Source organism: Onychomys torridus, chromosome 4 (assembly GCF_903995425.1).
Source record: "Onychomys torridus chromosome 4, mOncTor1.1, whole genome shotgun sequence".
In the NCBI taxonomy this organism is placed as follows: domain Eukaryota; kingdom Metazoa; phylum Chordata; class Mammalia; order Rodentia; family Cricetidae; genus Onychomys; species Onychomys torridus.
This window is the reverse complement of record NC_050446.1, coordinates 84,270,281-84,294,713: the sequence shown is the minus strand read 5'-3', so window position 1 is coordinate 84,294,713 and position 24,433 is coordinate 84,270,281. Positions and strand designations below refer to the sequence as shown.

The window sequence follows — 24,433 nt, the reverse complement described above, 5'->3', positions numbered from 1 at the left end:
CCAGGTCATACGCAGGCACACCTACAGGCAGAGAATAATGTGAAAGCAAAGCATGGCACTGTCTTCCTGCCTCCAAGAGTAAGTGTGCATGGCACCAAAAGCAGAATGCAAGATGGACACAGTTGCATTCTTTGTCCCTAAGGGGAGAGCATGTGGTAACTCTTAGCTCTGAGAATAAAGGGAATCCCTTTAAGCAGTGTTGTTTGCCATTATGTGTTGATTGAAAACATTCCAGGACCATCACAATTCAAAACCAGAGACAGAGAAAGAGAGAGTGAAAACAGTCTGTCTTATTTCAATCTCTTTTATACAATTAGCTACTTTAATCAAATTCTATCTATAGAGTACTGTTGAACACCCCTGTGTTCCTGCCATTATATGCTATCAGGATTTTACTGCTGAAAGCCGACATCTCAGCAGAGACCACAGCCCCACTGCCCCACAACCATACAGCCACATACACCTAATGGAGCCTGGAGCATGGTAAAGACATGGAAAAGCCAGCTTTTCTACAGATGATACTCCTGAAATTTTCCATAGCCAACATATTCCTGTGGCTATCAGCACAATTTTCACTACAGAAAGAATATGTATACAATAGCAACCTGTAAACCCATCTTAGGAACAAGCTTGTAGATTTAATATCATCACTCCAGGAAGATGGCTAAGTTTTGTCTAAACAAAGGACCACTCTCAATTTGACCCTATCTTCTGAAAACAGAACGGCAAACTTAAAAAGTGAGGTAAAGAATATGTGGAGGAAGAAACTGGGAAGATAAGTTGCCCCTGGCAACAGAAGAACAACATTCCTTTCCAAATTACTATCACTATATCCTGAGGGAAAGATAAAATTAGCAAGAGAAGGTTACTAGTTCTTTGCTGCTCACCTTTATGACACCATTTTCAGCAATAAGTTCGTTCTACTACACAGAGGCACACACCACAGCCTTTCTCCTGGGATGCACAGTCATACCATGCAAAAGTGTGTGGGTAGATGCCAAAACATGTATGGACATGCAACCCATTCGGTAGAAACTCAGTGTTCTGAGTCTTAACGAGGATTAGCCTGGGCACATGGAGAAAACTGGTGATTCCACACATCCAGTTGTCCTTCGGGTTATGCTTGCATCCAACTCTATAATTTCTTTTAATTGCTTACTGCAATGCACAGGAAAGTGCTCATTATTTGCAGCTTAATGTTGGAGGAAAAATAAAATATATTTCCCTGCCCACTGTCTTACTCCAGCTCTCAATTCTTCTAAGGAAGTTTCTGTCCACTGTGCATAATGATCCACATGGACCGTATTCAGGATACTGACTGTGTTCTGAACTACTTAAAAATATAATGAAAATAGTAACATCTCAGATGAAAAGTGGTCTGGGTAGCCGGTCAAAAAGTACTACCACCACTTAAGCACTGCTAAGGGAATATTCAAACCTGTAGTGCCATGAGTAGCAGGGCAGTGAGAGCTCCAGCCTTCCCTCTTTTCACTAAATATAAATTTGTAGAGATGGCATGAAAACTCATAACAATATATTTCATCTAAATAATGGGATGGGGACTATATTTCTACCTATACCCTCTAAATAAAAGCCATTGTTTGCAGCAGTCATGTAGGTGGAGGATGGACTTTAGAAGATGCTCTGGGAAGCTGTATAAATACTAAGTATTACTAAGCTGCTTTTGTATTAAAAGTGACCAGTGAACAGTTAACTCTCATTAACTATTAGCCATATAATCAGATCAATTCACAACTTTTTTTTTTTTTTTGGCTTTTCTGTACAGATCAGTTGTAGATATAGTGTCTTCAATTTTGAAAGCCTACATGGTGAGGACATTCTGTAGTCTGTATATTCCAGGTTCTTTATTTACTTCAGCAGAATCCTATATGAGAGTTTCTCATGTAGAGTTTGTTTAAAGTCTAATTCCATGGGACTCGAATATAACCCTAAAGTTTTTTTGTTACTGCCTGTCCCTAACATGGGGTTGTTCCCTTAAGGTACCAAACATTTAACACATGCATAACTCCAGAGTGTCAAAGTAATGCACGAAGGTAATTCATTAGAGGTGTCAGACATTTTTCCCTAGTTAATTCTTTGGACATTGGAACATAACTATGTACTTTATAGACCACTAACACTGCTACCAGATGCTTATCTGCCAACTCTGCTGGAGTAAGAATGATTTCAATCAAGACTCAAATGCTAAGCGCCTTTTAACAATATAATTATGACATAACATCTTTGTAACACCCTACCTTAATACTTCCCATGTCTGAATGTCTAATGCTATATGGCACCTTATTTGTGACCTTTGTCCTGCTTTTTAAGACTGTAGCTTAGGGGCTAAGATATTTGCAGAAGGAACATTATGGCAGGACAGTCTCCAATGTATTCTCAAGGAGTGAAAACCACAAAGACGGCAGGAGAAATGGTCCAGCCTCGAGCATGCAGCACTCTTAGGACTGGGATGTGGGAGAACTAGCATTCTTAATTCATGTGTTGAGTTAGATGACAAATAGAACACCTTGCTTCTGACCATCATCAGCCCTTGGGAGAGAGGACACTTTGAGAGAAGCAGCTTCAAGGAGCCTGAGAACAGAACTGGAAATGCCTGTGGTGAAAGCCTTTGCAAGTATCATTAACAAAACCAAGTGTGTCTTTGTCCCTGTGCTTCAGCTAGCTTTTGGAAGTCTACTTACACACCCATGAATGATCTCTTGTGTAGAACAAATACACTCATCAGTGCAACTCTCCAAGTTCAACTGTTCTGTAGAGGGGAAGAAAGTGATTTTAACATGGCCCTGTCAAAACTCTACTTTAGAAAACCTTGTTTGGCCAGGCATGTTGGCTCACCTACAACCCAAGCAGTGAGGAGGCAGAGGCAGAAGGATTACTCCAAGTTCAAAGTCAGTCTGGGCTACATAGTGAGTTCAGGCCAGCCAGGGATGGAGTGAGACCCCTTTTCATGAGCAAGCAAACAAATATGAAAATAAATACAAGAATGCCACATTCTCCTAGGCAATGGGAATGACAGAATTTCTTTTTTCTAAAGAAGGCATCGTCAGAGAAAAATGAGACTAAGAATCAGTCTAACAAGAATGGTAAGAGTTATGGGAGGATGACCTGGAATCCACACCATTCACAAGGTGGAGATGTTATCTAGGTCATAAATCATCCTGCTTTCATATGATCCCCTATTTGCATAATGCAGGAGGCTGCCTGGCAACAGCGAGGACAAAGTGTACTGATAGTGAACCACAGTTCAGTGTATATGTGCTCTGGAATTTTGATTTATCATATAAGGTGCTAATTAGTTAATTACAAACTTTGGGGGAAACACAGAATCATTCCTCAAAAGAGCATTCCTTGGATATGAATATTCTTAGCAAGATTTCTCTGTGCCTTGAGGTGTCTATCTTGAAGTCAGTCCTGGAAATGATGTTGTTAACAGAAAAAAGAGTATTGGAAGCCTGGGATATAAAGCACCATGGTGGAAAAATTTCCTTTTTTGTTCCAATAATCACTTGAGCTCTTCAGAGCCAATCTTGCTAGTTAGGTGAATAATGAATGTATGCCTAACTTTCCATTACAGGGAATGCTACAAGTGGCAACATGGGCCCGTTCTGTGTGTGGCACCGGAGTTGTCATAAGCCCATGTCCACAGTGAGACATTATGCCCACTGTATCATAGTCTCACTGAAAATCAGGGGCAAAATAAAAGACTGAGTATTCACTTGGAAATTTCTATTTCTCATCTGACCCCAACACACCATAGGTGACTCTGTGGAGAGATGGGTGTTCTCATACACTGTTAGTGGTAGTATAAGCTGTTGCATCCTGGGTTAGAAAAGTTTAGGGAATCACGATCAAAACTGTAAATGAACTTTACTACAATACAGCCATGCCACTCCCAAGAAAAATGTAGAGACAGGTGCACAGGTACAAATATGAATATATATATAAATATATATATACACATTCTCGTGTATGCATACATATAACATATATGGTTATCAGTTACAACAAGATGTTGTAACTACACAGTGAGTTCAAGTCCAGTCTAAGCTAAATGGGGCTCTGCCTCAAAAAATTAACTAAATAATCAATTAACTCATTAAATAAGGAAGTTTTTTAAATTTTTAACCCAGGGGTTTCATTTTTTAAGACCCACATCCCCACTGATGTGGTATGGTACCCAGAAGTTTGAGTTTTCTGTTTCGTCTTTCGGTACATTTCCCTGGAAGAAATGAGTAAAAGAGCAGGGCTGGAACCTGGGAACTAAAGACATGAGTTTGGATCCTTTTCCTTGCACTTCATATCATGCTAGCCCCATTAAGTAGCCATTTGGCCATTTTTTTTTCTTACCAGCGAATTGAACAAACACATAGGTGGACAAACTTAAGGACCCGTGCCTCACCTCTGTGACACACCGAGAGTCAGAATACTAACCCTTCTGGGTTCAGTGCACCTTTGAAAAGGAACTGGTATATGGGCAAGGGATTTGTGATAACTGTTGTGACACACAGCACAAGACTGAGAGGCAACCATGGGCAAACAAAGGAGGGGATATAACCTACTTCCCAAAGCATCTAAGACACTGAAATAGTGAAGAAGAAAGTGAGCTTCCCAAAGAAAGAATAAGAATACAAATAGAACACAAGAACAAGCTGACAGAGAGCAACTTGAAGAGTAAGGTGTGTGGTTAAAGGACTCCATGTGTGGTTATCCTCAGTGTTTTGCATTCTGAAATGTCTAGCAGGGGAACTAGGCAAGCAGCTATTAAAAAAACTCTAAGGACACAGATTTGAATATAAACATGAGACCTATGTTGAGTGTAAGACCTAGTAGGATGGCCCTTATTCTGTGAACAGTATAGTTATTGGAGCAAGTAAGTGCCTGCTTCACACAGGTGGCTTCCAACTTACTTCCAAAGTCAGATGGAAACTTCAAACATTTCTGAAAATGTTCCCCAGAGGACCATTTACCCAAAATTAGAGACTGAATGAAAAACCATTCTTTAAAAAGGCACCTCTCCTCCAAAAAACCCTTCTCATCTCCATATGTACAGTCATCTGGAGAGCAGATTTACCATGAAATGGATGGTCAAAACTGCCCCACAATGTTAAACTAATCAAGGAAATCGAAGCATTGCTTTCCTCACCTTCCTGGAGTGAAATATTCCAAGAGGCTGGAAGTAACCACATGTTGGTGCTGTAACCTGGGGTTCACTGGCAGTGCTCTCGCTCTCCACCAACATCCAGATGCTGGGACAGGAAACCAGCTACTTGGAACCCAGTAAAAGTAAGTAGAGCCCTCCCTTTTATTTTGATTAGTCGGGGCCTCTATGTGATGTTCCCGGTTTCTGGTTCCAGCAGGGTCTAATTCTGCTTCCAGCTGTATTTAAGCTGGCTAACTTGTACAACATACTTGGGGATCTCCCACTAATGAAATGAGGGAGTTGCACACACCACACAACCTGGAAGACAGATACAGTGGGACCCACCAGTCATATAAATCAAAATGATGCTGATGGCGATATGTCCTTAGACAGTGCCCTTTTGAGCAACATAGGGATGGGGAAATGATTTCCCTAAACATACTTGTAGACCTCAGAACTTACACAACTTTCTTAAGATCAAAGAGCAAGTAAGAAGTATGTTGGGATCGAATTTAATCATTAGACTCAGGAAAGGTACCAGGCATGGGCAACCTCATGCAAGTTCTATTTCAGAAATCTTTCTGTGATATGAAGAAAACGGACTGCCCTTAGATGCTCTAAATCATATTTTCAGATTAGAGCATCGTTTCCAAAGCTCCTAACATCTAATCTGACAGAGACACGATACACAACAATGATTTAATGGTTATACAATTAATCACTATGCTCAGAGATGCAGAAAACAACTCAGATAGAGCAGGCTTATCATGGACAGGAGTCTTTTTAGTGGAAACAGAATTCCTGCTGGGTCTTGAAGAATTAGTATAATTGTGTAAACAATAGACTCAGAGAATTGTAGAAGATTTCTGGTCTTGTCTTTTCTTGTTAAAGCTCATTTAGGTGTGAAGTGTGCTAGGGAGGCATTTGCTGTTTTGATGATAAGGTATTAAAACATCTTCTTCTGGAATTGGGAAGTGATAAGAATATAGCTCAATGGTAATGGCAAGTGCCAGTCTAAACTTTACACATATTAACACATTTAATCCCCCACTACCCTGTCAAGAGTTTGAAGCACAGAGTAAGTGACTAGCTGGGATCACAGACTTGGTAGACATTAGACGAACTTCATCCTCAGGTTCAGGAATATGGACTTTGGTCTTTTGCTCTTCTTTGGAAGTCTCTGATAAGAAATCCCTTCCAAGTCCGAACAACATTTAATAGACCTACCATTCAGAGTCTCTGAACGTCTGGTTATTTGGAAAGCTGCAAATCTCTTCTAGTCATGTTCTAATTCAAGTAATTGGGCAATGAAGTAAATGACTAGTACCTATAAATCGTAGGCTATTAGGTTTATGTGGCTTCTAGTTCAGGAGATCTCAGACGTTCTGTATGGATGAGACAACTGTGCAAACTGCTAAACAAAGCACACACCCAGGCTCAGCCTTAGATTCTAGGACCTCACGTCTATATTCTTAAAAGTTTACAAGGCATTTATGATAATCACTTGCTTTGGGAATTTGTGCTCTTTATGTTCTAATTTACTTACACCTCCAATAGTTCACTTACCTCGACCTTCAGTTTTATGAAATACGTGCCCCAAATCCTATATCTATCCCTACTTTGTTTTTGTTTACAATACTATTGTACTATAAGAAAATGAATGTGAAGACCATAAAGAATGAGGTAGGCTAGATGTGTAACCAAGTGGGGACATTTACTTAGTGTGTGCAAGACTCTGGGTTTAATCTGTAGTAGAAAAAAGGAAAGGCAAAGAAAATGAAATATTCAGTAAATTCAGGGAGAACATTTTGAAACAAATATTAATGCTAATTATACATTTTAATAATGAATAAATGCTTAGTTGCTGCTTTTCTTCCATTATAAACTATGATTTCCAAAGTTCTAAAATGAGAAGCTTTGCACATTTTTTTAAAAAAGGAAATCTACCATTCTAGTTACTGTTTTCAGAATACTCTGAACTGGGAGGCAGAAGCAAGTCTCAACACAAAAAATTGGCACAGAAACATGTTAGAGGACTGATGCCTTCACAAGAAACAAGCATTATTCCAGCATTACTCTGCTATGGACCTCTACCTACTGACTTCTGATTGAGAGCAATTTGCTTACCGAGGAGGTTTTTGGAGTGGCGTGTCAAAGGATCTCTAGGAAGGGTGTAGTTGAGATTGAGGGGCAGAGATAGCATGCTGCTTGCCTATTCTCTAACTAGACCAGAGTTGCTTATTTTACACACACACACACACACACACACACACACACACACACACACACACAGAGGCATGCATGCATGCATGCACATACACATATGTGCTCTGTGTATGGTTTTATTAAGAAAAAATGGTGTATGGTACAGTATTATGCTTTCTAGGTTTTATAACATGAACTTAGAGGCTAATAGACACATGTTTGTCTTTCCAATTTTGTTCCAAAGAGCAGATTAAGAAGTAACTTCTACCACTAGACAATAGTTTTGGTACTACATAGAAGGCCAGTCCATTTGCCATTTACTAGTCCTATGGGTACCCCACCTCTTCCTCCTTTCTTCTTTTTGAGATTCACAAAACAATTACGTGAAAGTGCTTCCTTGCATATTAGGAAGTTAACTATTTTTGAGTTGGTGATGCCAAATGTGCTGTACTTAAGTGACTATAAAGGCATGGCCCAGGAACATAACATACATATTTTATATAATCACCGGATATTTGAGAAAAATCACCTTCTGACTTCAAAATTAAGCAAACAAATGATTTGTTTCTTCATTTGTGCATTATACTTCTATAAGCCTGGCCCAAACTTGCAGTAGCTCCATAAACAGCTCCTGTTATAACATGGGCTTACACTGAATCAGCAATTACTTAAAACACCCAAGTTTTCCCTTCCTGTCATATGTTGATAACTCAGCCTCCAAGTCCACACCCTTAGCTCCCTATTTTGTTCTGCTGAATTTTTTTAAAATTCCACAAGGGCTGGGGCAATAGCTCAGTTGTAAAGCACTTGCCCCAAAAATCACACCCTACACAAAAAGTGCAGTGGCATGTATTTGTGATTCTAGAATTGGGGCAGCGAAGGCTGGAAATAACTGGAGTCCAGTGGCCAGCAAGCCTAAGGTACTTGGTGGGCTCCAGGTCAAGGAGAAACCCTGTCTCAAATAACAAGGTAAATGACATCACTAAGGAATGGCAGCCCAAGTTTTCCTCTGGTGTCTACACAGAAATATATGCACATACATCCACACATGAACACACATAAACATATAATTCACACATATACAAGTAATCACAGTATTTCACATTAAATAAATGTAAATGATCCAACTTCTATCTAGCAGCAGAATGCCTGCAGTGCCTGTTGGCTTTATGTTTTGATGTGATAAGCATATCGTCTGTGCCTTCAGACACATCATCAGCCAACACTCCGTGCTGGGTGTACTTTCCCAGTGTTGCATAAGAGAGAACACCTTGGAGCCTTTGGTCTAGGAATGTGGCCTGGGAGTCTGCCAAGCATCTCCTTCCAGCATCATGACTCTAGATTTCTCCACCTTTAGATTCTACGTACTGTAAGAGAAGGTAGTCCATGTTTAAAAACACATCCAATACATAAGTGCACATGTGAAAACACAGAGAGAGTTGTTTGAATTTGGGCCCCGGTTCAGGTTTCAAAGGCAGAGGAGTCCACAGAAAATGTAGTGTTGAGGCACAAGCTCCAAATCCAAGAGTCCTTGGACTCATTGCCAGGTGACAGAAGCTTTACTAAATGAGCGCCCCCTTCATCTTCACACATACTTCTCTCTATCTCTTGGGGGGGGGGTGGGAGTAGAGGGAGGTGCTTGCTTGCTTGCTTGCTTTTCCTGAATAAGAATGTTTTCCGATTGCTCCCATGGATGATACAAAGCACATAGACTAATTTCTTTCTTTGGTTACCATGCTGTCTGTTCTTTCTTACCAGACACTGGCACACATTTAATAAGGACTGTCTTCAGTCCCCGAAACACACGGGAACCAGCATCTCTGCTCACACTCTAAACTTGAAGACTTTAAAAAAATTTCACCGGTAAGTTTGCAGTTTCTGTCTCAATCAACTTTAACATGCCAAATATTCTGAACATAATTTCATAAGTGAGGTAAATTATGCATAAAAAATTTTAGAGCTCAGTTAAGTAAATGATTTTTATAATAGGTACTAGGGAAAAATAAGCATTATTAAATATTTCTTCCAGTTTCTTTCTCCTTGCCAGCAAAACAATAAACACCTTTCCCCACCCCCAAAACCATTAAGTTCTTTCATCAACAAATGCAAAATCTTGGGCAACTACTAATGAATCTATCTGTTCCTTTAGCAGCTTTTACCAGTGTGCCTGCCTCCTCAGACTACTGCTGTTCTAGATGCCGATGTGGGATCGTGCAGAGGTACACTAACTAAATGTAAGTTTATTATATAACTGGGGAGACGTTTGAGTCAACTTATAATTACTGATTCCTGTTTTCATCACTTTTCGATGCTATTTACTCCCAGGTTGATGTTATCTTTAACATTTCTTTCTACTTCTTTTATTTTCCTTACTTTTGAGGATAGGGGTGTGCAGTAGGTGAAGTGGTGTTTAAAAATACTGCCCTACTTATTACCCCCCATTTTATTCTTAAATCTTCTCAAATCATGAAAATTAAAATTAGATCAGAGATGAAAGACATTCCTTAAGATCTTTACATTTCACTTATTTGGTGTTATTCTATCTCAGAAAGTAGAATAAATTGCCTTTGGCAATGGCAAAATCAAAACCTTTGTATTCAGTACTATGGTACAAACACTTGAAAACAGTAAGTAAATGGCAGCGTGGGGGAGACCAGCCCTTGATTCCTGGTACCCAATTTTACATTGACTGGCATATTAAAACTTTTAAACCTACTTAGTGTTTAAGCTGAGGTACGGAGTTGTTTACTTTAAAAGTCACCTGTAATGATAAATCTTACTTTTCCCTCTCTTCTTCCTCACCCCTTCACACACACTTCCCAAGCCTGCACAGAGTAGATGGAAAGTTAGTCAGTAGAGCCTTGGAAAGCAATTTGTATGGCAACAAGCTGACTTCCTCGTGAGGCTGGGGAAATGCTTTAGTAGGCACTTCAATGTTGGATGAATTTCTTAAATTAATTTGAAATGTTTTTCTGACTTTCTATTACATACTTATCAGATTTCATATAGATGAGTTGCAATTTAAAAACAGACTGCTGTGTTTTTTTAAAAAGACAATCTGAACAGAAGTACAGTGATTTAAAAAAAAATTGTAATTTTTTATGTATTTCCTGGTTACATTGAAATTAAGATATCCTCCTGCTCGCTTTCTTCCAAAAACGCAGAGGCATATAAAAAACAGAGAAGGTTGTCATAAAAACCCAGCCAAACCAAAGCAACCAAGATGAAAGCACATTTAAAAGCTCTAAGGTTCTGTAAGCTTTCAAAAGCAGGACATTACTACCATGACAACCAATGAAAAGTTCTTTCAAGTGAACCTTTGGGGAAAACTATGTAACATTCATTACTCTCTGGGCTCTTTAGAAATAAACTTTTACTTTATTATGCCTGCCACTGAAGCTTGTAAATTATGTTACTCCCCTCAGTCACTCTCCCATCCCCTCACTCATCTACTGCAACTCATCCTTGAACTTCAGCCCATCTATAAATGAAACCACAGGGCGATGAGCTACTTTATAGCTAGCCACTATATTTGGTCAGATTTGCCTCACCAACAGTGTGTCTCATAGTTCGATTTGCACTTGAGTAGTTACATAAATGAAAATTGCCATACTGCTTGTGATAATCTCACTCTGTGTGTATATATATGTATATATATGATATATATGAATATATGTATATATCTTGTAATATGTGATATAAGTATATATGATATGATATGTGATACATAAGTATATATCATATATATCATCATAAAAATATATATGAGAGCATTCCCTTCCCCTACACAATTTCCAAATATCAATGCAGCTACTGAGTTTCATTATTTTTTTAATCTGTCAACAATGACTCCATACATTCAATAATTGGGTCCATAACTTTCCAAAGATTTCAGTATTCCTGTAATGGAGTGATGGGAGTCCAGTGATTCATTGAAATATAAAACTATTTAGGATAATCTCATGCCCTAAGTGGAAATTGGAGGAACTTTAAGAATGCACATCCCTAAATTTAAAAATACTAAAGCCTTACTAATGTTTCCAAGGGCTAACTCACTCATGCTAGTGACAGAAGGATTTCATTTGCCAACATCATTTATTGCTTAGCATTACTTCGTACTAGACAGAATAAATAGAGGCATAGTGTAACCAGTACGCCTGCTCATTCACTTCTGATGCCCATCTGTGCATGTTATCCATCCTAATAAAGAAAATTTATCATAATGCAACTTAATGTGATTATCCTTCAAATGGCTTCTGCCTCCATTGAACAACAGCCAGCATTTTCAACCTCGAATTCTGCAAAACTCTCTTCTGATTCCTCTTTAAAATGCAATTCACAGCTTGAGCTCACAGAGCCTGCCAGTGGCTGAATGGCTGCACTAGGCGGCTGAGAGTCCTCCAATTAAGCAGCAATTTTGCAATTAGTGGAAACGGAGTGCTCCATAACAATTGTTTGAAAACAAGTTAGGACAAGTGAGCAATTACCCTATTAAAGAGATATATTCACTTTCACGGGACTAAAAGAGCCCCCTTACATAAACCGAAACCTTCTCCATAAGGAGACAAACGCAGGCTGAACATTCTGTTTTAATCGTTAGAATGACATCAGAACAAGACAACTGCTGCAGCAGGAGTGCCTTTCATAAAAGACAGTCAGCGGTGTGGCTGGTGGCCCCTTCCCGTGTTCTGTTTTCATTCAGGAAATCTACAACTGCTCTTCGGTCTCCTCTAGGACTAGATTCCTACATCTTAAATTCTTAATGAACTACTTGTGTGTGACCTTTCCTTCCAAGGCATACATACATCTTAGAGTGTCTTGATGCTTAGAAGATAAACTTAGGGAACCCAAACCTGCTGGCTGTGCTACATTTTACAACGTATAGGGCCTTAGAGTTGTGTGGGGGGGGGGGGGGGGGAGGGGGGGGGGGGGGGAGGGGTTTTACGGAAGGCTTTAAAGATGAATGCAAGAAAGAATGAAAACAAGCTGGTTGCTATACTATCAGGTGGGCGTGCTCAGCCTGTTCTCGGTGCCAAGCTACAATCCAGAGCTATTTATATTTGGAAGAAATGAGATTATCCATCATTTACGTTTTAACTACTAAAAAGTTGGGACTCTCAAAACATTTCAGGAAGCGGGGAACAGCTTACATTCTAATGTTGCCCCCAGAAAATCCAAGGACTTTGAGCTAGGATTTTAGAAATTTGCCTTTACATTTAATATGATTTTTTCTTCCCAGCAAGTCAAAATGAACTTAGAAATAACCCAGCTCTTTTCCCTCTTGGGACCTTTAGGAGATTTAAGGAACTAATTTACATAGCATAAAAGTGAGGATGGCGGCATTCTGGGCAGATGATCACTTTCTAGATTCTTCTTGTTTGCAATTAAAAGTTACATGTTTCCAGGGCATCCTAAAATAGATTTCCTAAATGTCTTAATTTCTAGATACATACAAGTTGACAATCCTTTCAAACGACCTTAAGTAGCACCCTAAAATAAACATGATTTCTAATTACCAACTTAGCTCTGAATGGGCTGTGAGAGATTCTAGAAGTATGTGAAAAATTACTGTTACTCTACTTTGAAAAAATGTTATGTCTAAGTGTATCTGCAATGGTCTATTGCTTCAATATGTGTACGTCATGTACACCAGTCTTATTTATCTGGAAATCATTCCTTTCTTCCTAAATCACTCATAAACAGGAACATTTTAAATTACTTAGAACAGTTAGCTAAATAACATGCATTCTGTATCATAGTATTTACTATTAATGTTTACCAATATGTGTCCCATTTGACAAAATAACGTAGAAGAAAAACAGAAAACAACTTTATGGTTCTGGAACTCCAATCATGGTAACTACCATATTTCAAATTCCAGTGAAGATTACATTTCAACAAGTGTCTGTTTCCTTTTTCTTACCTTCAGAGATAAACTTGAAAAAGACAAAACAAAACAAAAACTCCAAACCTTATGCAAAAACAGGGAACTGCAGTAATTATTTGAAAAACTCCCTAGTGTTGTTTCAGCCCCTGTGCAAAGGATTAAGTCTATTCTGTGTAACAGCTTGAAGCACTCCTGTTCTAAAGTCAGCTACCTCCGACCTGAAAACAGTGTCGCCTGTGGAAAACTTAGAGGGGCCTGGATGTTTAGCGGAGTCAAACCCGTAAATAAATAGATAGATAGATAGATAGATAGATAGATAATGCAAAAAAAAAACAAAAACAAAACAAAACAAAAAAACAAAGATCAATCGTAAGATCAAAACGGCTTTTGACCTTATAACTAATGTATTAAAAATTGATTTCGGAGAAGAATTAAAAGAGTGATCTATTCTCAGTAAGTTGATCCAATTGTTGGGAAGCGGGACTCATTTAATCTTTTATATACAATTAGATGACAATGATCGTTCCTCGTTATACACCGCTTTCTTTTGAAATACAACTTCTAGAAGGTTTAATAAATAGGGAGAAATATGCTTCTAGCCAAGAACATCCTGTATTCGTGTGAGGGGGAAAAAAGTTCATTGGCTGTTGTGGATACTTAGAAGTATGTTGCGGGATACCAGGAGGACCCTGAAGTAAGATCCAGAAAGTCCCACAGCTCATCGTCAATGGTGGATCGCCAAAGCACTCCAGCCACTCAAGGAAAGAAGCGCAACAAGTCAAAATTCCCAGCCCTTGACGCACATCCCAGGAAGCTGTCCAAAACACCATTCAACAAGTTTTTTCCTCACACCCCACTAAAGATCAGCAAAACTGCCCCTAAGAACTTCCCCACCCCCATCCGACCGCCCCCAGCAGCTGCTCTTGGCAGCGTGGCCGGCAGAGGGCACCCTCTACCTTTCTAGCGCAGTTCTCCTGGCCCTCCTCTCCCTCTTCTGGATCCTCCCTCTACCTCTTGCTTTCCCCCGCCCCCCACCCGGGTCCCCATACCCAGTTCCTTAGTCCAGGCTCCACCCCCAACTCACGAATTGTTTTCACTAAAACACCAGTTCACCCCCGCAGCCTGTGGCTCACCCACCCCAGCTGCCCAGGGAGAGCCCCCCCTGGGCTGCAATTTCCCCTTCTCCCTCATCATCAAGCACAAAACTCCAAGCCCCCATCCTTAGCTATTGATTTCCAGCTCACTCATCCATCCCTCTTCCTGCTTCAGCATCCCCCCCCCAAACCAAAACTAGTTGTTTCATCCTCCATAGACACCCAATCTATTTCCTGACGAAAGTCAAAACTTTCACTTCCGCGGGAGGATGCCCTAAGGGAGCCCCACAGGATGGGCAGAGGGTCGGGTGCAGGCTGTCTGGGAGTTCCGCAGATCCTTTCAGGCCCCAGGGGCAAGAATGGCCCCAAGTTTTTCCAGTTACGTTGGCCTTGGACCTGTAAGTAAGCCTTGGTACTACTCCCTAGAGAGCAGGTGACAGTGTACAGCCTGTGTGATACCCAGGAAAGGACATGAGGGCAGAGGGCGCAAAGATCCACTCCCGGACCCCACACCACCGAGGTCCAAATCCGCTTGGAGAGTGTCTAGCTGGTGGTGAGGGATCCCAGCCCAGCCCTGACCCGGTGCCCTCCGTCTGAGCCCCCGACAGCTGGCGCCCTACATCTCTCTCACCACCCTTCCTCGTCTGCGGGAGGACTTCGGGGATCCCCTGAACGCAGGCTTAGCTCCCATGGCGCAAGACGTCCTATCCCCTTGGCCTTTTTCTCTCGCACTGCAGGGATTCCCGGGGTCCCGCTGTCCCTCCGGGCCGTGGGCTCCAGGGAGAACGCTCCTCTGGAGCAACCCCGCCCCTCTGCTGTCACAGGACGAAGGTGAAGCTGGAGTTCTGCGGTCCCACAACTTCTCATCACCCCCCCCCCCCTCCAGCCAACTTTCCCGGGCGCACGCGCCGCCGGCTCCCGCGCTTAGCCCCACGCCCCGCCGTCGCCTACCTCGGGGTCCACACAAAGCTCTCAGGTCCCCGGCAGCGGAGTCACATCGTTGTCACGCTCTTGGCCCCTGCGCCCTGTCCCGGGTCCCGTGCGCTTTCCCGACTGCCCCACAGCAGCGGTGGCAGAGGGAGGAAGCCGGTCTCATCAAAGCTTCCCCAGGCGGAGGTGGCGCGTCGCCCCAGGCGGCCTCCTTCTCCAGGCCCGGGAGTCCCCGGCGCGGCGGGGACCGTGCGACTGCCAGCCAGCGGGTGCGCCCTGGCGCGGCGGCAGCGGCGGGCACCCGGAGCTCAGCCAGCGCCAGGCTCTGGGGTCAGACATTATTTAGCTCTTCGGTTGAGCTTCGATTGGTCAGACAGCGCCGCCCCTATCCCCTCCCTGCTCCGCCGCGCCACCGATACCCATTCGGGGCGGCCGCTTAAAGGAGACGCCGCGCCTTTTCCTCTCGGGGGCTCTCGGGGAACCCCTGACCGCCCTGCACCGGCTTCTCGCCATTTCCTGGGAGACCGCCGCTAAAGCCCAAAGCCCTGCGCCTGCCCTCTGTGGCCTCCTCAGGGTGCCCTGGGTTGGGGAGGGGGGGTGGTCGAATCCCAGTTTCCGGAACCCTGCTCCTGGCACTGTGCCCCCAGAACATGAAAAAGCGCGTGTGAATCCCACGCGCCTAAATCTTTCTCTCCTGGTTTGCAACTCTTTCCATCTTTCCCATCCTAGCACCCAAGTTCTGTGGGAGAGGGCGTGCATTTCCCTGCCCCAGACACACCTTCCCGCACCTTTCCGCACCACAGAGTTAGGAAAAGGGAAAAAAAGAAAAAGAAAAACAAACAAACAAACAAAAAAACCCGAGCACACAATGAAACTGCACAGAGTGTGCGGGGGATATGGTTTACTCCTCTACCTTAAACACATCAGCTTAACCAGAGTTCGTGCCCTGACCTCTCCGGAGTTTGCCTAATAGAATTCAATCAAGATAATAACAGTATTTTTTATTAATGAATAACCCCGGATAACATTACACCAAGTTACTGCTTCTAGACGGGAAGCCTAGGCAATAACAGACCTCACCAAAGCCATATGCTTCCCAGCAGAACAAACGGGGGGTGGGGGGGAGAAAGAGAAAGAAAAGAAACCTCACCTTTTTCAGTCACTACTTGTCAAAGTAAACATCAAGGCAGCTGCTCTGGGGAAGACCGGTCCCCAAGGTCCTAGACTCTTACTCTATTTTTCCCCGTCCCTTTGGTTAAAAGGGGGAGGGGGACGAGTCTTTGGTGGCCGGTATGTACTCTTGTTCTGCAGCAAAGAAGTTAAATTATTGATAGTGGAAATTGCATGGCGGAGGTAATACTCGCACGCCTTCAGCGAGAAGCTCCATTTGATCTAGGCAGAGGCTGGGAGATTTCATGCTAGCTCCGGGGGTGGATGGGGGGAGCGGCAGTGCGAGCAGTCCTCTCCTCGGTGAATGGGAAAGTGGGTGGGAGTCCACGAGAGGGCTCCACGCTGCCTTGACGTGAGCTGTCATATGATACCTCCTCTGCCTCGAAATAGACACTCTAGTGCACGAATTACCAGAATCAGAATTCCGCGCATTTAAAATGATACATCTTTTATTAGAAGAATTCCGTTCCAGGGTATTGCATGCTTTGTAGATGTTTTCACTTCCAGTCCTAGCGAACTCACACACACACACACACACACACACACACACACACACACACACACACAAGCCTTTCATTATCTGGGCAACAACACATTAAAAAAAAAAAAATCTTTAACCAGAGTTTAGGGTGAGGGATGGGTGGGGTGGGCTGAATGGCTCACTAAGCCCCACTTCCTCTGGAGTAGTGGTCTTTGGGCTTCTCTTCTGCCTGTAGTTGAGAAGGACTATTTTCATTTAGATGTATGATAAACTCTGCCAAGTGTCTACCTGGAATCCTGCTTTGTTAACCGTTCCTCCTTTAATCCAACCAGTTAGTAAAAGCTAGGGCAGATCTTAATTAAAAAAAAAGAACAAGAGGGCAGTACTGAGTGTGGAGTCTCCACCTCTGGTTAACATAATCACCTGCGTGCATTAAAAGAGAGGTTCCTTCTTCTGAGGTTGGCCTTTAGTATGGTAAAAGCACGGCCCAGAGATTAGCATATTAATAAGCAATTTCTTTACAGACAATCTCAAGTCATACCATGGAAGACTCATATGTGACTCATAGAGGAGGCAAAAATGAATATCAGAAACTCTGGCACCCCAACTTCTGTGGGCCCTTGTGTGTGAATGTGCATTTTTGTTTGAATCTTAATGACTTAATCATTGCTAAGACATTGCTGTATGAATGTCTTTAAACACTTGAGCATTAAATTTGCCAGAGGAAAAGAGGTATATGAACAGTTCCCTTTCCCAGATGCCTCATGCTTATCAAGAATGAGCTGCTGAACGGAATATAAGATATTATTATATACTGAGATTCATTTACCCAACGGCTGATAGTTAATAAAGTGAACTTACTAACATTTGCTATTTGAGAGCTTCCAAAAACTCTTGAAAGACACTGTTTCTGTTTTATAAGTGAATAACCAGACATTCAACACCACATAGTAGTTTAGCTAAGTACATAGCAATTTACTCGAGTGCACATATCAGACATACACCTTGAAGGCCTCAAGAACTGTTAGAAATGCCCCCGGTCTCTACTCTCTGCCCTTCAGGAAAGGAAAGTCATCAGAATTCCAGGTCCTTCAGAATCCCTTTGCACACTGTTGGTCTGAATAGTCAAGTTATTCAAATATATGCACATCCTCAGAGTGTCACTCACTATTAGCTTTGCCCCTCTGTCAATTTGATGGAGCACATGATCAATATAAAGGATCCTACAGCACAGATGGTAGAGTTTATTGTGAACTATCTAATGTATATGAAATGTGCAGGAGAAACAGAGAGCAACAGAGAACATGAATCTGTGCTGGGGCCACCTCCAAGATCCTCTGTATTTCTTCCTAGGGTATAGGCTGAACACAACCACTATTTTTTCAATTGCTATAACTTAAGTGGCTATATTATAATCTTTAAAAATACCTGTATATCTTTAGAAAAGACTAGAGTAGTCCTGCCTCCAATTTTATATTTTTGGTTGCGAACCTAGCCTGTAACAGCTGAGCCATCTCTCCAGCCCATACACTCAATTTTAAAAGGAAAATAACTTTAAGTCAGCTTCAAACAGACGCCTACTTTCCAACTTTACACTTATCAGGAATGAGTCCGGACCTTAGGTTCTGAAGCCTGTTGTGATTTCTTTCTTTTCTGAAAAACACCTTGCAAGCGTTGTCCTTGCTGCTCCTGCAGATATCACAGCTAATCTCTCTTCTGTAGAACTCACATTGTCCTGTTAGCCCTTCTGCTGAAGGAACCATGCTCTCATTCCGAGACTCTGACTGCATGGCTGATCTTGTTATGCCCATTCTTCCTTGACATTATAGAAATAAATGTTTGTGTCTTCCCTTTCCAGTGGGTGGTGCATTTTTACTGAGAAAAAGACATATGAGTCAGAAAGGCAGGAGTATTTTGGACGAGAGATCGAGTGCCAATTCAGATAAGCTGGATAAAGTAGACTTCTTCCCACTTTCGAGTATTTTCAAGTTTTCTGATTTGTGATTATGGCAGTAGCTGAACAGTAAGAGACTGGACTTCAGACATTTCTCTATTCACCTTAAGTTCCCCTCACACTGAAGGACAACAAAGCCAAGATGGGTGAAGTGCCAGGACTCTGCAGGGAATTATGCATTCTCAGAAAATGTATTCTGGTAGTAGATTCAACTAGTTTTGGAAGCCTAAGATCAAACTTTGTACAGAAAGCATTTTCTTTATTTTTGGCAGGTCTCATTATTCAGCTCAAGCTGCCTTTGGACATGGATTCCTGAGTGCCCTGTACTACAGGTACTAAAGCACTAACAGTGCTTTCATATTATGTTCAAAGATGATATTTAATAAAATTAAGCATGTATTTTTTTATTTTTCTTAAAGATTGGCTTCTGACATAAAAGATTGTTATTGGGAGCAAAAGTTCCTTCTAAGTTTTTGATGCCAACATTTTCTCTACTACTAAAAGGAAGAAAAACAAACTATGAAGAAATGAAATACCATTGCTTTGGGGTTTAAACATTACTTTTGGGTGAGGCCAAGTCTTAATTCCTTTGGCTTATTGCCTAATACTGTCCTAAGTTGATGTGTCAAGAGGACAGAAGTGAGGCAGAAATGTGACTTCCCATTTCTTCTTGTCAGGAAATACAAACTAATCCTCATTACCCAAGTGGGAACAGAGGCGGCAGGATCAGATTTGATACTGACATATTTTTCTATTAATAATTTTAATTGGCTGAGGTCAATTCTACTTCTCCATAAGCATTTTATGTTTAATTGTGTTTATTGAAGTTTCTTGGTTACTCCTGTCTCCACTCTTCTTTGAAAACAGTGTCTAGCATCAAATGAATTGACCCCAAGCACTGCTGAAAATTAGAGAACGTAATTAACATAGGGAAAATAGTATGTAAACAGAGAGCTTCCCTGATGAGTAGAGTGACAAAGATGTCCTCAGATCCATGCTGCGTGACTTCCAAGGTCTAGTTTGGCCTTGAACTGTGTCATTCACAGTCTTTGAAATCATCGAATAAGGCCCTCTTCTGAGAAAAACACCTTAAGGGAAAAATAGCTTCCTGATTCATTGGGTAGAACTTCTCTGTAAGATTCTTATAAAGAATAGAAATAACTACATCATACTTAGATGTGGCCAAATTGGCCAACACCTGTGGCAGGAATTATGTATCCTGGTCATCCTGGTATTGATAGATAAAAGCAAGAGGACACAGCAAAAAAGATTCCAAAGGCCTAAGTATTGAGTGTTGAAAAGGAGGATGAAAAAAAAAAATCCCATCTGGAAATACTTGTCTAGTTAAAAAAAAAAAAAAAAAAAATTACAAAATTGCTAAGGCTAACCCGTAAGCATTCAAGAATGGTCTTCTTACTTGTAAGCCCTCCTCTAAGTCACCAGACCTTCCTTGACAGTGTGGGGAGATTAACACTGAAAGAGACATTGGTTTTTTACTCATTGTAAGATGGTTATGAGAATAGTGCCAAGGTACGGAACTGTTGGTTTGGGAAATAAAAGCTGGAGTTACTAACCAGAGTGTATGTTGGTTGTGCTGGGAGTAGAGACATGGGAAGCAAGAATAAACTTAAATCACTGGGTTTCACGACAATGAATCAGTTATCTAGAGTAGGTCACCTTATTTTTGAGATAAATAAATTTTTAATGTGTGATTGATGGTTTGGGGCGAGCTATTTTCTACTATTAAACTTCATATTTTTTCATGGACAAATGAAGAAAGAAAAGTCTAGAAACAAAATCATTGTGGTGCTTCCCAAAGTCATATTAAAGAGCATGCATCAAGAACCTGATCTATTTTTCCTGTAACTTGGACATGTGTACCTTTGTTAAGTGAGCTTTGTATTGAAAGATCTGGCCAGGTTGTACATCTTTCTCTTGACCTGGTGCTACATAGGCACATGGTGGGGTTGGGGGCTCCACAGCACATTCATGCAGCCAGGTTAAGTTTTGGGTCTGGCTAGCATATAACATCATCTGGAAGCATCCAAAAGCCACCACTCCATCAATTTCAGGTTCCCATCACTTCATGATTAAATTCCTTCACTTAGTTATAACTTGTTGGGCATCAACTATGTACCGGTGATTATTCTGTGTGTTATGATACAAACAGGCAAATAAAACACATCTCCATGCTTTAGTCTATAATCTTGGCCATGAGTTATAGTGTAGTTCAAGGGCCATTTGTGAATTTGCCAAAGATGAAAACTTACGTTGTTTTGCTTGCCTTAGGCTTGTTTTACGGTGTAATACTGATGATTATCTGCATGCCCCATGTATTGGTGATGATGAGAAATGTCCCTCTGAGGCTGAGGGGTACATAAGAGTTTGGGAGGGCACACCACAGTTAAGTGGCACCTCAGTTACTGCTATTCATGGCTAGCTGTGTTTTCGTGAAACAAGCAAACAAGAGTGGAAAGAGTGCTTGAAAAGAGATGGAGCCAGTGATGTTTATTGGAGGTAAATCATTTTCTGGCAAATGATTAGGTAACATTTTTTTTTCTTAAAATATTCTTTGTTCTTTTTATCTGTATGTATGTGTACCTGCATGAGGTTATGTGCACCACATGTGTGCAGGTGCCTGGGACTGGAATTTTAGGTAGTTGTGAACTATCTGATGTGGGTACTAGGAAGGAAACCTGGTCCTCTGCAAGAGCAGTATGTGCTCTTAACTGTAGAACCATCACTCCAGCTCCTAGGTGGATTTTTTTAAAATGGTGTCTGGAAGTGGTGTGTGTGTGAGTGTGTGTGCTTGCACATGTGTTTGTGTGTTCATGTGGGCTTAAAGACATATGTATATGTATGAGGAAGTCAGATGTCAACCTTGGCTGTTGTTCCTCAGGCACCTTTCCTTCCTAAAGTGCCATGCACCTTGTTGTTTTAGAGAAAGGGTCTCTCACTGGCCTGGAGGTCTCTGGGTAGGCTATGATGCCTGTCTAGCAAACTCCAGAGATCTACATGTCTGAACTCTACAAGCCACCATACCTGGCATTTTAAGTGAGTTCTGGAGGCCAAACTCAGGTCTTCTTAAAGTTTGGCAAATACTTAACAGACTGAGCTATCCCACAGCTCCTGGAAGGGCTGTTATGGGGTGACCTTGTTTTCCCCCCTACTTATAGGCCTATCATTGTAAAGCAGCGAAGTAGATTAAGCCTCTCTCTCAGAACTTTTAGAATCTAGCATTGCTAGCACTTGGAAGCTCCTCCTTTTTGTAGCCTATTTTCATTGTTGTTACAATTAATATCTTATTTCATTTCATCCAACCTTACCGCAGATGAAGAACAGCTGCGTATTCACTTCCTGGCGTTGCTAAGTCACCACTCACACTTTTCTTATAGCAGATCAAATCTCACAACCTTCTTCATAAACTCCAAATTCCAGTCCATTCATCACTTCCCTTGCTCTACTCTGGACCTCCTCCAAGGTCTCCATATTCTTCTGAAAATGTTGAGTCCTGCACTCAACATGTGTGTGAAATTATCCAGGACTCAGGAAACATGGGAATCTTGAGTTATCTGAACACAGCTGTTGGGGGGAAACTAAGGGAGAAGATTCAATCAGATTGACAAATCATCCCTTGTGAGTTGGAGACAGACGTGGTTGGTTTATAAAAGGACAAGCCTTTGTATCAAAGCTGAATCTTTATCCTTAGTATAAACATGCTGCGTTTTTTCAAAAGAAACAGATCCTGAACAGGATATGTTGTCCCCCACCCCCAACCCAGCCGTACACAATATTGTCTAAGTGTAAATGATGTTCTGTACTCTAGTTAATATCTCAAGTTGTAGATTTTTAACTATTAAATTGTAATACTATTTTCAAGTTTGTGTTACTACTTTTGTACACTATCTTAAAAAATAGGATTTATGAAATATTGCACTACTTTTGAAAACCATTGTTTTTTTTCTTCCATTTTGTTAAGACATAAAACCTGATTAGAATGGCATTAATAAAATAAATGCAATCACATAAGAATTACACTAACCATTCCGATACCTAGAATCAAACTTTCCTGCCTATTTCATCCATCAGATATACTTCTATCATGATTTCACAGTCCACACCAAATGTATAATGAATTTAGTCTCCTTCCTTGCCAAAATTGGGGTAGAATTGGAATAAGTTCTTTTTATAGACTTCAGCATCTTTAATCCCTCATGTGACTTTAGCATCTCTGGGAAGACCACTGACTTGTGCTAAGATTTATCAACATGCCTTCAATCAACCATTTTAAACCCCGCCATGTTTGTAAGTTGCTTTCTAGGAGAAGGATGGATGTAGTTTATCAAGACATCCAAGTAGACGTATGACTCCCTTTTCTATGTTGTCTTATTGTGCAGCTACCCTTCTAGGGCTGGCATTTTCACTTCTGAGTTGGTACAAGACACAAAGGACCCAGATACCGTTCTTGGCATTCTCCCAAATGAGATGTAGTTCCAGAGAGGTTTCAAGTTTGGAGTGGAGCCCTTAGAGGAAGAACACTGAATTGCACAAGGAAAGCCAGTAAACATCTCAGTCCCCAGCAGGAACCATAAGCCTGCAATTACGATTCAGGCTGTGCTTGTCCATTTTCTTCTTCTCCATATCTGTAAACAACATGTAAGTTTTGGAGGTTTGTCATCGACTGTGTGTCTTTGGAGAGGGTGTTCCTCATCTGAGCATCTGCAGTACCACAGCCAGTAACAGTTAGAAAAGGCAAACTTATGAAACGGCTTCTAAACACACTAAATCCCAATCTAAACAATTTATAACGTTTCTTACTCAATAACTCTTAGAAGTCGACTCATTTGGAACTGTTCTAAACAAGAAAGGAGTGAGACATCCCCCATTGGGTAATAAGCCACAGTGAGTGCAAGAATGTGCAGGTAAAGAGCTGCAGCTCTCTAGCCGGTCCTGATACTTATTTCTGAAAAATTCTGTATTGATAGTGTCTAAGACATGACAACAATTACAACAGCTAAAACTGCATAAAGATTTGCAGGTTAGGTTAATAATTAAAAGAAAGCTTTGGCTTTAGAAAGACACAGGTTGGAGCCCAGCTTTTCCACATTGCTCTAAAATGAGAAGTAACAGCCAGTCACTTGAAAGTCTTCCATTAGTTAGCAAATATTAAAAATCATCCTAAAGTTGTGTTTTTGGCCACTAATATTGGGACTATCATCTATTGTAAAGAGGTATGGCAAGGACTACTTAATCAAATACTGTTATTACTTGTGGTGGTGGCACACCCCTTTAATCCTAGCACTGGGAAGGCAGAGGCAGGTGGATCTCTGTGAGTTCAAGGCCAGCCTGGTCTACAGAGCTAGTTTCAGGACAGCCAAGGCTACACAGAAAAACTGTCTTAAAAAGCAAAAAACAAAAATCAAAACAGAGAAAAAGAAAGAAAGAAAAGAAAAGAAAGAAACACATGTACAAAACATCTGTAAATGAAAGGAAGGCTTTCATGGCAGCAAGTATGTTGGAATACAGGATCTCCTTCCCTCCCATCTGCACT

The 24,433-nt window shown here is 41.3% G+C and overlaps 1 protein-coding gene across 1 annotated transcript in view; it reads right to left on the bottom strand.

The window, feature by feature from the left end:
• Bdnf (brain derived neurotrophic factor) overlaps window positions 1-15,649 on the bottom strand; it is a 28,820-nt gene extending 13,171 nt beyond the window's left edge. The window contains 1 exon segment of the mRNA XM_036184983.1: window positions 15,299-15,649. Coding sequence (XP_036040876.1) covers window positions 15,299-15,616 — 318 coding nt within the window. The 5' untranslated portion in view covers window positions 15,617-15,649.
• Window positions 15,650-24,433: the final 8,784 nt, after the last annotated feature.